At 41.5% G+C, this 13,488-nt stretch overlaps 1 protein-coding gene across 1 annotated transcript in view; it reads left to right on the top strand.

The window, feature by feature from the left end:
- The window catches only part of BBS9 (Bardet-Biedl syndrome 9), a 166,907-nt gene extending 155,821 nt beyond the window's left edge, over window positions 1-11,086 (top strand). Inside the window, exons 22-23 of the mRNA XM_054385111.1 lie at window positions 3,448-3,464; window positions 11,000-11,086. Coding sequence (XP_054241086.1) covers window positions 3,448-3,464; window positions 11,000-11,086 — 104 coding nt within the window. The remainder of the gene's footprint in view (window positions 1-3,447; window positions 3,465-10,999) is intronic.
- Window positions 11,087-13,488: the final 2,402 nt, after the last annotated feature.

The raw sequence follows: 13,488 nt of genomic DNA, 5'->3' as shown, positions 1-13,488 counted from the left end.
TGTTATTGATTGAATCTTGGTCAGCTGCTTGTGGCCCTGGACATCAAGGTTGCCAGGCAGAGGAGAATGCAAAGACTTTTGGCTTTTGGTGTCCATCTTTACCTTAAAGAGGTAATGACAAGGAAGATGTCCAGTAGCACAAGAGAAAGCCAAGCACTCAAGTTTAAGACCATCTCTATTGCTGATAACCAGTACTGCAAGTTGTAGCAAATCCCCAGAACTCACTGAAGGCTCCAAGGAGCTGGAATTGTATAGCTGAAGCTTCCTATAAACTCAAATTACCTATAATAAAGGTCACTTCTGCCTCAAACTGTTTCACTAACTGTCTCAGCATTTAAAGTTCAATAGTAAGGTAATTGTTTGATATATCAGATGAGTATTAGTTAACTCCAGGATGAGGTTGTAAAATGGTTTTCCAGGTCTATTTCCCGGTTCCACAAAATGCCAAGACTCACTTTATAGCTTGTAAACATTGGCCACCAAAGGGAGATTAGCTCTAGGTCTTTAGGAACTGTTTACTGGGGAAAAAAAAAAAAAAAGACATTGTGGAGGTGTTAGAGGTTATTTTCCATAATACCTTCTTTTAGAAGTAATTTTAGCATCTTATGCCCCTTTCTCCCCTCCCAGTTCCAGAAGGCAGCCATCCATATTATGAGCTAATGGCTTAAACTGTCTTTAGAAAGAAAGACTGGCTTTGAGATACAAGATAGCATGGAAGCACCTGAACCCTCAGCACTCTCTCCCTGAGGACTGACTCGGCAACCCCTTGAAAAATAAGGGATTGGAATGGAAACTTTGACTCCTAGTTCGAGATCTGCTGACATGCCTGAAAGGAGGGAGTGGATTCCCACATGCTCCTTGTTGGAAAGTGTTACTGGAATTGTAAATAGGTTTTCCATGTCGTTTGGTGGAAATTATCAGTGCCATTAGAAGCCCCTTTGGAGCGCTGCTAGAACATGGAACTGCCAAAGAATGGTCCTTGTTGGTAATATGGATGATGCATAATAGCAGAGAACGTGATTTTAAACACTATTGTGAGTAGTAGTTAAAGAGTTGTTTGGTACCTTGGATCTCAACAGTGTTGTACTTCAGGAAGCCTTCCACAAAAGGGACAAGCAAGAACAGGGAAGTAGCCCTCGTTATGAAAATCTTAAAATCATGGAAGGGACCTTTAAAGGTCATCTAGTCCAACTCCCCTGCAGTGAGCAGGGACATCAAGTAGATCAGGTTGCTCTGAGTCCCATCAAACTTGACCTTTTCAAGGACTGGGGCATCTACCATCTCTCTGGGCAGCTCATGCCAGTGTTTCACCACTCTATTTCTTCTTCCTATCTAGTCTGTCTCACCTTTTGTAGCTTAAAGCCATCACCCCTTGCCCAGCTATAAAAGACTATTCTCATCTGCTCAACCACAGCTATGGATTAGCACCCTGGAGAATACTACTTTAAAAATTAGAACCTGAGCTTTTCTTTTTTTTTTTTTTTTTCCTCAAATGTAGCCTTAGCAAAGTGTTCTAACTTGGATTTTGATGGCAGTCTCTGATCCCATTCAAGAAAAACTTAAAGATGAGTTAGGAGTTAAAAGTACCAAAATTGTATGCAGTTAGAGTTAGAGCTCTCCTGTGGGTCTGTTTATCAAGCAAATGTTGTCATTTTGTGGCTTTGTTCTGATGTATTTAATATTCCAGCACCTGTCAGATGTGTTTTAAGTTGTTTTTTCGTTTGCATGACAAATTGTCACTCTGAGATTTGGCAACTGCTATTATTGCAGGTGGGACAGAGGTGGGGGGGGGAAGGCAAGGTAAGAACAGAGGATGGAAGAGCAGAGCACAGTAGAAAATGGGAGAAAAAAGAAAGCACAGTAAATGCTCCATATCAAGTGGGTATTAGTTCTCTCCCCTGTAGTCATAATCCAGCAAAGTTTTTAATTGTGAAGAGCTTGATTTAAAACACATGCAGGCTTTCATCTGGCCTGCATTGCTGGCAACATTAAGCAAGCATTCACCGTGGCCGTTCCTTGGTGCACATTGTAAAATGTGCCTGGAAAGATAACTTTTGCATAGTCAGGCTGCTAGCAGTCGCTGGGTTAGCTGACTTAAAACTGCATTGCATGTATCCCAGTGAGCTGTGGCCTGAAGCAGGGCAGTAGGCATGGCTGTATCTCCCTCCCAGCCACCCAGCGTTTCTTGATCTGACCAGACTCTGACTGGAACCTTGCTCCAAATGTGGCTAAAGCTGCTTCTTTATCTCAGTCTTTATCCATTATAGTTAGACCATCAAAAGGAAAGGGTACTGTAATCATAGAATGCTCTGGGTTGGAAGGGACCTCTGAAGGTCATCCAGTCCAACCCCCTCTGCAGTCAGCAGGGGCATCCTCAACTAGCTCAGGTTGCAGAGAGCCCTGTTGAGCCTCACTCCGAATATCTGCAGGGATGGGGCCTCAACCACCTCCCTAGGCAACCTGTTCCAGTGTTCCTCATAGGGCACCCTAATAGTGCAGAACTTGTTCTCAACATCCAATCTAAATCTGCTCTGCTCCAGTTTGAACCCATAGCCCCTTGTCCTATTGCTACAGGCCTTTGGAAAGAGTCTCTCTCCATCCTTCTTGTAGCCCCTTTCAGGTACTGGAAGGCTGCTATTAGGTCTCCCCAGAACCTCCTCTTCTCCATGCTGAACAACCCCAGCTCCCTCAGCCTGTCCTCATAGCAGAGGTGTTCGAACCCCCTGAGCATTTTTGTGGCCCTCCTCTGGACCTGCTCCACCAGGTGCATGTCCAGGTCCACAGAGCCAGTTAGCTGCAATGGAGTCTGCAGGTACAAAGCTGCTAGTTTTGCAGTGGAGGAGATTGGTGTGTGCATCACAATGCATGGAGGAGAACGTGGCTATCTGTTTGACAGTGGGCCACACATATATCAAATGAAGTAGTGCATGAAATTGTCCTAACTTCTGACTCCATCAGCTCTGAATTGTCCAGCATTTAATTGCAGGAGCATGAGTGCTAGTTCAAGGAGTGAGGGAGGCCACAACTGCCCCAGTTTACTGTAGCTTAAGCTGCCATGCAACTTGCAGCCACAGTAGCTGAAGCACATGCAGACCCTTATAATATGACCACTGAGAAGTGAACCCAGAACACTATTAGGGTTTTTTTTTTTTTATATATGCCATATGAAGTGGAACTGTAAAGTTGTTCTGAGTTCTGTTACCTAATGAAGCAGTGCTCGAAATACCAGGCTATTTTTGTGCTGTGGAAGAAGGTGGTTTGTGTACAATAGGGAGCCTCTTCCTTCTTGTGTCCACAATCCATTGTGCCAGAACTCATTTAGGCTTTTTCCTGGCAATTTTCTCACAGCTTTAAAATTGTGGACACAGGACCCAATCCAACAAATTTCTGCAAAGAATTTTGTACATATACACTGCTAAGTGTATGTAGTCTCACCACACTCACAAGAGAGTATAGTGGGCAAAGTGAAAATGCCCTCTGGTCTTTCTGTCTCAGCTGTATTTGGTCTGTCTTGGAGTAAAATTGGTTTTAAGCCTGAAAGAAATGTCATATTAGGACAGCTGCTTCTCCTATCCTCCTTAGCTTTTTGTTGGTTTCATCAAATGGAGAATAGGTCAAGACTCCATCAGGAACATGAAGCTAAGCCAACACATAAATACCCTTGAGCAGCAGTTTTAACATTTTGGAATATTTATAGCTAACAGCGAAAGTTTAGGATAATAAACTGTTCATGGGCTGTGTTAGTTCATTTTCTCTAAAATACAGTTTCTCTTCTGGCTGAACTCCAGACATCTGAGCATGGACTAGAAATCAATCTGGAATGGTCTAAAATTAAATTACCATTCTTTCTTTTCTTTTCCCTTTGTGAAAAGGACTTTTCAGAGAAGCTGTCTGATACACAGAGTGTAATAACATAAATGTGAGTTAAAAAGGCAACAGAAGAACCTTTGTTAAATTTAATTTGGTTTCTGGAGTACTGTTCTGACACTTCTGCACTGACTTAATGTGTCACATCCTGTATTCCCCTGCTTCTTTTCTGGATCCTCAGTAGTTATAGTCTTGTAATACATTGGGACCTATGCTGTGTACTTTAATGCAAAAGCAACCTAGCAAACAAAGACTGTTTAGCCAAAACCTGATTTTTTTTTTTTTTCCCCCAAGTAACTGCATCACCCTCTCCTGTGGTCACCCTGAAGATCTGTACTTAAGATCTGATTTGTTTGTTTTGGTTTGTTTTCCCCCCTGCCTTGATCAGCTTTGATTTTGAGTGATTCCCCTTCTCCTTTCATTCTCCAACTTTGGGATCTTTTTTCTTCTTGGAGAATAATGGATTGTTTTCAGTGCTTAGTTTATAGCATTCGGTAGAGATGCAGAAGGTGTTAATGGTTACTGGTAGCTACGAAGCAAAGGTGATCAGGTCTGCAGGATGTCCTGTCCAGGTGCCATGGCTTCTCTGCATATTAATTTGTCTTTTTGTAGTCTGAATTCCCCTAAGAAGAATTAAATAACTGTTTCTCAGAACAATCCTAGGCAGCACTTAGAAGTTGATGTATTACATGTAGAGGAAATGAATGCAAGATGTCATTAATTTTGTCCATGATTCGAGTATGTTTTCTCTGAACTGATTTTTCCCTTATCTCTATACACTGCTCATTATTTTCCTCTGTTGAATTCAAGATCATTTCTACAATGGTTTAGGTAAATGGCTACCAAGGTTTCCATTCCCTCCAGAACTGAACATTGCCTCCCAGTTCCTCAGACCTAAATGACAGTCTTCTGCTGAGTTATGTCCCTCAACTTGTTCACCAGAAGAGCAAATGAAAGCTATGTTCATACAAGCCAGAATTTACAGCAGGGCAGCCACAAATAAGGCAACAGAGACATCAGCTAAAACTGTCCTAGAAGCACACCTCCAAAGTTTGGTGTGTGAAGCTGATTTTATTTTTTCCTAAAATCAGATTCTCAGGGATTTACAGAATCACAGAATGGAGAAGATAGTAATGTTTAATGCAATTGTTAATAAACAACCAAAAAGTGGACAACTGAAATATTAAGTGTGCAGCTCAGCCTAGAGAAATCAGAGTGTGTTTGCAGGTTTAGTTCTGCAAACCAGAGGGAATACACTTGTGGAAATGATAATGCTTAAAGTTCATACAGGAGTTTAAAAACTCATGGGAGGATAAATTCTTAATTCTCAAAATGTCTTCCACTTAAATCACCGTTTCAAACACTCATTTATTTATTTTTGCCGTCAGTTATTTGGTCTCTGAATTATCTCTGGTTTCAACACTTCTCAAAGGAGTCACCTTTAGTGGTTTTCCTGCTAAGTGCCCTGTAGCTGTGGGAGTTCCCCCCCAATGCTTTGATTCATGTAGTATCTGTTTTGTTTCTTTATGTAAAAAGCAACCTGAGTGCTAATGTTTGCAATCTCTGCTGTGTGTGCTTTGAGGAGTATTTGATTCTTAGTGTCACAAAAGCTCCCCTCCTACGTTCTAGTCCTTAAATTCCGGATGGTAAAATATTCTGCTCTCTGAAAGAATGTGTTTCAAGCATGCTTTGCTCACCATTGTCTGCTACCACAGAAAAACAGGAGCTGGGTTGGAGTTCTTTAAAGCCATTTTAGATCTGAGGGCTATGATTTTGCTAGATGTGTATTGGTCCTCATTGCAGAGCCATGGCAATGTGCTTCATTTCCAAATACCCCAGAGAAAAGTCTGTTTTCGCAGCTAATGGGATGGGTTTTAAAGTCTGCAATGTACATTATGTGATGCACACTGCCTGATTTTGTCATAAGTAACAGTTTCAGGGGAGACTATTCTTGGCAGGCACTTTTTGAAGTAGAATTAACAGCCTCACGGTGAGAGAGATCTCAAGAGACCTGCAGTCTTTGTATGGCTGTGTAAAATAACCCACAAAACTTTCCACAGGAGTCTCTGGGTAGACAAGGTGCATTCCCTTGTTTTGTGCATCTCCTTTCTCCCAGAAAAATACCTCCCTCTCCCTTTTATCTGTTCAGATCCATTTCTTCTCTGATAGGACCCCTCTTTCCACCTGCCATTCCGCTAGAAACAGGAGTCAGTATTTTTGAGTCGTTCTGGCAAGAGGCAATTTGTCTCATACTGAGAGACATTTGAGAAGTTTGTAAAAGTTCTGCTTTGGTTTCCATTACAGATTTATAACCAATAGAAAAGGGAATGCCTTGGTATTTTATTCACCTTATTTAGGGAAGGGAATTCTGATAGTGGAGCAGTGATAAGCAAACATTTGTCAGGTCTCTTGCTGATAGAAGCATTGCAACTAGAAAGGTAGTTGTGCCATAGGTTCATATCCTTTCTCTTGCTCACTTTATTGTGTGCATATTAGTTTCATTTACTGGTAATATCAGTTCAGATGAGAAGCCTTAATGTAGATCAACCTGCTGATTAACAATTCTTAAATTTGATCTGATCATTACTTTATGCAGATAAAATACACAGAGCATTTAGGAAATCCAGTTGGCTAAAGTTTGAATGAACTCTGAATCCATTTTCAGTATGATTGATCCTTGCCCTATGTAGCTTTGGTCTACCTTAGGTCAGTGAGGGATTAATAACCTTGTAAGGAAATATATTTTAAAACATTAAAGATAAATTAAATTAAAAATTGAAGTAACAAAATGCAGAAAATGAGCTTCAAGTGCCTGCTTTCTCCCTCTCCCATACAGTGATGTCTGTTAAGACAGAGCTACATTACAAACTTGGTATTCTGCTCTTTATTCCTTCCATGCTGTCTCAAATAATTTCTGTGCTTTTAGATGGTGTGTTTAAAACTTAGGTATTTAATAGAGAGGAGGGGAAAAAAAGTAACTGGGTACCAGCAGAGAGGTTTGACAGAGGTGGAAATTTAAGACCACTGAGCCCAGCCACGCAATAACAAACAAGCAGCACAGTTTTGTTTGAGTATAACTGATTAGATTGATCCAAGAGAAAAATGGTGTGAATAGGAGAGTGGGAGCTTTGCTCTTTTTTTTTTTTTTTTTTCCACCTTTGGAGAATTTTCAGAGCTCCATAGTATGCTTAAGTGATGCATTTGGAACCTGAAACTGTTTAGCCAAGTGCATTACTAAGTATAATAAAGAAAACAATGTTAACCCTATATGCAAGACACTCCCCATGCTGATGTGACTGCAAACACACTTCCTCCCATCTGCTGGATTCTCCTGAGCTCACAGCAGTGGAATGAGACAAAGCTGCCAGTGTCTTCCATTTCATTTATTAAAACTTTAAACAAAAATGTCTTATTAAATGATGAACATTTTCAGCCTCTTCTGGAATGAGCTTTGGAGTTACTTGAGATAGAATTTATTATCTGACAGCTTGTGTCTGTGTAGCTTTGAATTCTGCATCTGGCTCTGTATAAGACTTGCATGGAACTTCTGATATTTCATTGGAATGTTTATTCAGATATCCCAGTTACTGACTAAATCTATTAGAATTGGACAGGAGCAGACTTTTACCTTTCCCAAAGGTCAGTCCTACCAGATCCTTAGAATTTTAAAAGGAGAAAAAGGGGGGGAACCATTTTCTACTGTCTCCAGTGAATCCAGAGGTCAGAGTTTTGTTCAGCTGACCTCACTGCAGAGAAAGCAAATGGCATAATATTTTCTTACAGTAACAAATAGTAATATTCAAAATAATGTATTAAATTGTATATAGATGTAAACCCAGCAGAGTCAAGATACTACTGATAGGCTTTCTTTTGAATGAAATGCACTTTGCATCAAGCATCAAGAACTGTGTCCAGTTTGGGGCTCCCCAGTTCAAGAGAGACAGAGAACTGCTGGAGAGAATCCAACAGAGAGCCATGAGGATGCTTAGGGGACTTGAGCATCTCCCCTGTGAAGAGAGACTGAGAGCCCTGGGGCTGTTTAGTCTGGAGAAGAGAAGGCTGAGAGGGGATCTGATCAATGTCTATCAATAGCTGAGGGGTGGGTGTCAAGTGGAGGGGGCCAGGCTCTTTTTGGTGGTTCACAGTGATAAGCCAAGGAACAATGGGTTCAAACTTGAACAGAGAAGATTTCAGCTCACCATGAGGAGAAACTTCTTTCCAGTGAGGGTGACAGAGCCCTGGAGCAGGCTGCCCAGGGGGGTTGTGGAGTCTCCTTCTTTGGAGACTTTCCAAACCCACCTGGATGCATTCCTGTGCAGACTACCCTAAGTGATCCTGCTCTGGCAGAGGAGTTGGACCTGATGATCTCTTGAGGTCCCTTCCAACCTCTGATATACTGTGAGACTGTGTTTTGCCTGCTTATTTGAGGCCCCTTAACAAAATGTTTGTTTCAGGCTTGGCAGTTGTTCCACCTGCGTTAACAGACTCGTCTTCTGGATAGTTACTGAAGAAAGTTTCCTCTGGAAAATTAACTGAAGTAGTAGTAGTGAAGATACCCATGTCTTTCTACACTTTGTCCTGGGTCTTATCCTGATGGCTACGCTGTGCAGGGAGCCACATGCTGTTGAGGGAAGCTGTTAGGTTCAGTCACTCATTGCTGAAGGTGTTTTTGCTTCAAGACTTGATCTATAACCATTAGAACAGGCTGCCTGGTGAAGTGGTAGAGTCTCCATCCCTGGAGAGATTAAAAAGATGTGGTGCTGAGGAGCATGTGTCAGTGGTGACTTGGTAGTGCTGGGTTAGCAGCTGGACTTGATCTTAAAGGTCTTTTTCAACCTAAATGATTCTATGATAATTCTGCTGTATTCATGCTGTGCTTGCACACTGCGTGACTTTCAGCTCAGGCAGTTCTCTTGTGTTTCTCTGCACACCTACAGAAATGTTTGGGCTAGTCTTGGGTAGTTAAAAGCTGAGGGTTGGGAGGATGCAGTTGCCTATTTCAGAATCATTATTGCGTATCCTCTTTTACTGGGTTTGAAAAAATGTAGCACCCCAGCAGGTTCTCTCTGTCTACTGGAGGCTGTGAAGGCTAAAGACTCTGAAGCTCAGATGCCCAGGAGCAGGGATAAGCAACTGCTCATCCAGTTTACTCTGCAGTACTTAAATGGAAGCATAGATGACAGTAGGCATATTTTGTGGTCTAAATAGTGATTGTAATGGCCATGCTAGATAGTGCAGGGCAAAACCCCCCAACATTTGTGGAAGGAAAGAGTTCATGTGGAAAGCCTGATGTTCACACTGTCTGTATTTCAGAGTGTTGCACTTCCGACTCTCTCTGATCTGGTCCAACGGACTCCATTAGTGGTTGAAACACATTTTCTAGTGTTGCTCCAGCTAAAAGGAGGCTCATCTGTATTCCTTGAGACCTATCCAAAGATAGATGAACCAAGGTAAAGAAAATGTTCCAGTGTTGCTCAGCTAAAAGGAGGCTCATCTGTATTCTTTGGGATGTTCCATGATAGACGAACCAAGGTAAATAAAGTGAGGATGAACTCAAAAGCTCACTTCTGTTCCAAACTGTAATGTAGATACACCCAGTATGTGTCACTGATAGTGGGAACAGAATTAACTAAACACAGTGTTCAATTTTTACTCCTATTTGTGCAAAGCATTTCAGTAATTGGTTTCAGCTTATTAAAATATTCCAATTCTGCCTATGCTGTTTCAGCTTTAAATTAAGCATATTCTCATGGCAATTACAGTTGGTTTGATTTAGAATATTTTGTCCTCCAGTTCTGGTTACAGGTCATTAAAGTATGGATTCTAATTAGTGTGCTCCCACGTTCAAGTAAAAGTTAAAAAGTGTATTTCAATCTCTAACATCACTGATTTTTTTATTTTACCTACATGACACCCCACAGCTGGGATAGGAAACGATGATGCATGGTGATACTTTTCTTTAAGGGATATTTTCTTAATGCATCTCTGGGTGCCAAGTGGGTTCCTCAATATTTGCCATGTGTCTTAGAATATTAATGGAGTGTTGCAAAATGTTTTTGTGTGCTTTGGATTTTTCGAGGGGTCTGATTATCAAATGCAGTTTCATTCACATTAGATTGTTTCATAGGGAGATGGGTTTTCTGACCAGCTCAAACTTTGATCTGACTTGATCCTCATCGATCAGCATTTGCAGGAAAGCTTCCCCTGCCTGAGTTCCATTTATTGGCCTTTTGGAGCCCTTCTCTCCTAGGAGGCCAAGGAGTGAGATTTGTGAGACCCCTGCCTAGCTGTGCAGGCATAGGTACAACATCTATCCACCTGCACTTAATTTAACACCATCGGGGGAGGCTTTCTCATGGCCTGTCAGTAGTTCAAAGGGGCTTATAAGAAAGAAGGGGACAGTCCTTTTAGCAGGTCCTGAGGTGAAAGGACAAGGGGTGATGGTTTGAAACTAAAAGAGGGAAGGTATAAACTAAATAGAAGGAAGAGATTTTGTACAATGAGGGTGGTGAAACACAGGAAGAGCTTGCCCAGAGAGGTGGTAGATGCCCTATCCTGGAAAACATTCAAGGTGAAGCTGGACAGTGCCTTGATCTAGTTGAAGATGTCCCTGCTGACTGCAGGGGGGTTGGACTAGATGACCTTGAAAGATCCCTTCCAACCCAAACCATTCTATGATCTGCAAAGCAATCCTCAGCATTCAGGTAGGGATGCCATTGAGCATGCTGCTTATCTGGGGCAGTTAAATTGCACTGACCTTCTTCACTCTTTAATCCCAAGTTTTAGCTGTGGGCTCTTCAGGCATGTGGTATTCCATCAATGTGAGTAACCACTGAGGAAGTTACTCAGCTGTTGTTTGAGTAACATCTACCTGATCTTTTTTTTTAATAATTATTTTTTATAGTGTGTGTGTATATATATATTTATATGTAAAGGAGACGGTCACTCTAAAAATTTAGTGTTTGCCATAACCGCTTTTTTGTTTCTTTCATTTCTGCCTCCTCAGACTACTAATTGTTGTTTTCTCAATCTGATTGGAGAAGGGATCATCTGGGTTTCATTAGGTTTATGCATCTAAACCCCAATGATTCAAACACATTTTCTTCTCTCTAAACAGAAATTATCTTGGAAGAAGTGCTTCTTCAAAGGGCACTCTCCCTTAGACATCTGTCTGATAAGCAAAGCCTTTTCTCAAAGGAGTAATGGCTCATCAGCTTGAGGGCTGAATATCTTTTAATTCACTTTTCTTCTCTCTGAATTGAAATTTTCTTTAGCTTTCTATTCTGTCAGCTTGCCCTGCAGGATAAAAAAAAAAAGCAGCATATTTAAAACAAATCCCTAAACACCAGACCAAAAAGCATTGAGGATTCACCGTATAATCACTTAGGATCAATAATTAATCTGTAGCCACTTCTAGTTCAACCATTTCAAGATATGTTTGTAATGTTACAAACAGGATGCTCAAACACTGTAGGAAAATGACATGCTTATTTTGGGTCCACACAACTATGACAATAAGTTAGTGTATAAGCAGTGGTGCTATTTATAGGCAGGTGGCTTGCAGAACTGAGGCCTGTGCTAGTTCTGATCTTTTAGTTTGTCCAGTAAATATTTATTCTCTGCTTTCTCGTTTTAGTACTTGTAGAAGTATTTTTAAGCCAAAGCACTTCATTACTGCTAGAGACCTGTGTGACTGAGCTATGGTTGTTTGAATCATTTTAAACTGCAGCATTCATAGTTGTTCTTCTGCAGTGTAACATGAATTTCTGGTTCTCTGTTTGGAAGTATATGGAGCCATTTTTTATTAAATGAAAAGGTAGGGAAAAACCTGCTTGTTTTGGTTGTGTTTCTTTTTTTTTTTTTCTTCTTTTTGAGTTTATGGATTGAAGAGAATCTCATGAGGTTCGATAAGGCAGAGTGCAAGGTCCTGCAATCCTAGATATCAATCCAGGCTGGGGGATAGGAGATTGAGAGCAGCCCTGCAGAAAAGGACTTGGGGGTACTGGGGGGTGAGAAGCTAAATATGAGCCAACAGTGTGGGCTGCAGCAGCCTGGGCTGCATCAAAAGCAGCATGGCCAGAGATGGAGAGAGGGGATTCTGCCACTCTGCTCTGCTGAGACCTCACCTGGAGTGCTGTGTCCAGCTCTGGAGCCCTCAGCACAGGAAGGACATGGACCTGGTGGAGCAGGTTCAGAGGAGGGCCAAGAAAATGATTAGGGATCTGGAGGACCTCTGCTATAAGGACAGGCCTAGGGGTGTTCAGCCTGGAGAAGAAAAGGCTCCAGGGAGACCCAGCAGTAGCCTTCCAGTATCTGAAGAGGGCTACAAGAAGGGTGCAGGGATAGGACATAGGGCAATGGTTTGAAATTAGAGAAGAGTAGATTTAGACTGGATGTTAGGAACAAGTGGTGGTGGAACACTGCAACAGATTGTCCAGGGAGGTAGATGAGGCCCCATCCCTGGAGATACTCAAGATCAGGCTGAACAAGGCTCTGAGCAATCTGACCTAGTGGAGGATGTCCCTGCTGACTGCGGGGGGGTTGGACTAGATGACCTTTGAAGGTCCTTTCCAACCCAACCCATTCTGTGATTAATTTTGGCTCACTTGTATCATTTCTAACTTTAAAGCTATATGGCAAATTAAAGTGAAAAAAAAAAGTATCCCTGCTACTACTGCACAAGTCCTTTTTGATTGAGATTGTGTTTGTTCCAAATTTTATTCTGACAGAATAGCCTTTTGGTGGTGGAGCACAGGGATTTACGACTTTGGAGGTCTTAGAGAAAAGATAAGGAACTCTCTCTAATTTTTTTTTCCAATCCTTTTTCCCCTAAGGGTTTGCTTTTGAAAGATGACTTACGATTTCATAAGGACAAATTGATGTCTGCTGTCCAACTGCACAGCCATATTTTGGGGTTTAGTTACCTTGCCTCTTGATTGCACCTGCCCACCAGGTAGTCAGATGACTAAACCCCTCAATTTGATTCTGCAGTCAATTGCAACAAGAACTCTATTAGACTGAAATGGCCTAGAGTGAAATAAAAATAAAACATGGCACTGATATTTCTCTCCCAGCTTTTTCCTACAGCCCAGTGTCAGGTTGTTTACCAAGGTTTTATTGCTGTCTCCTCTGGCTTGAGCCTTGATGAAATTTGATTTTTATTAGTAGATTTCAGTGACGTTGGTTTTTTGACATTTTGTTTTTTTGGCTGATAATGTTGCCTGCAAAGGTCTCTGTGTGTGGTACATTTAACTGTGGTAGGATTTCACTTTCCATTTGCATTCCCATTTTTGTTTGCTGCCATCCAAGTGGTACGTTCAAGTGGAAGAAATGGCTGCAGTGATATTTTCAACGTTTGCAGTCACTGTTTTGCTGGTGTATTTAATATGTGTTAGAAAGACATCTTTTTCTTTTAAAAAGAGGATGGCTTCTTGTCTTCAGTGCTCCTGATTCATAACCCATTATGTCCTGCATTAAACACAGCATTGCTCATTTACGCTGATCCCCTTCCAGGAATGTGTTGTGTAACAGCTGGCAGTGAGCAACCAGAGGCATAATCCCGAGTGTCTGCAAATTATTTCAGCAGAAGCTGTAGCCTTAGTGCCTTGTGTGCAGTGTTTG

This window comes from Indicator indicator, chromosome 11 (genome assembly GCF_027791375.1).
Source record: "Indicator indicator isolate 239-I01 chromosome 11, UM_Iind_1.1, whole genome shotgun sequence".
In the NCBI taxonomy this organism is placed as follows: Eukaryota; Metazoa; Chordata; class Aves; order Piciformes; family Indicatoridae; genus Indicator; species Indicator indicator.
The sequence above is the reverse complement of the archived record's forward strand: the minus strand, read 5'-3'. Positions and strand labels throughout refer to the sequence as shown.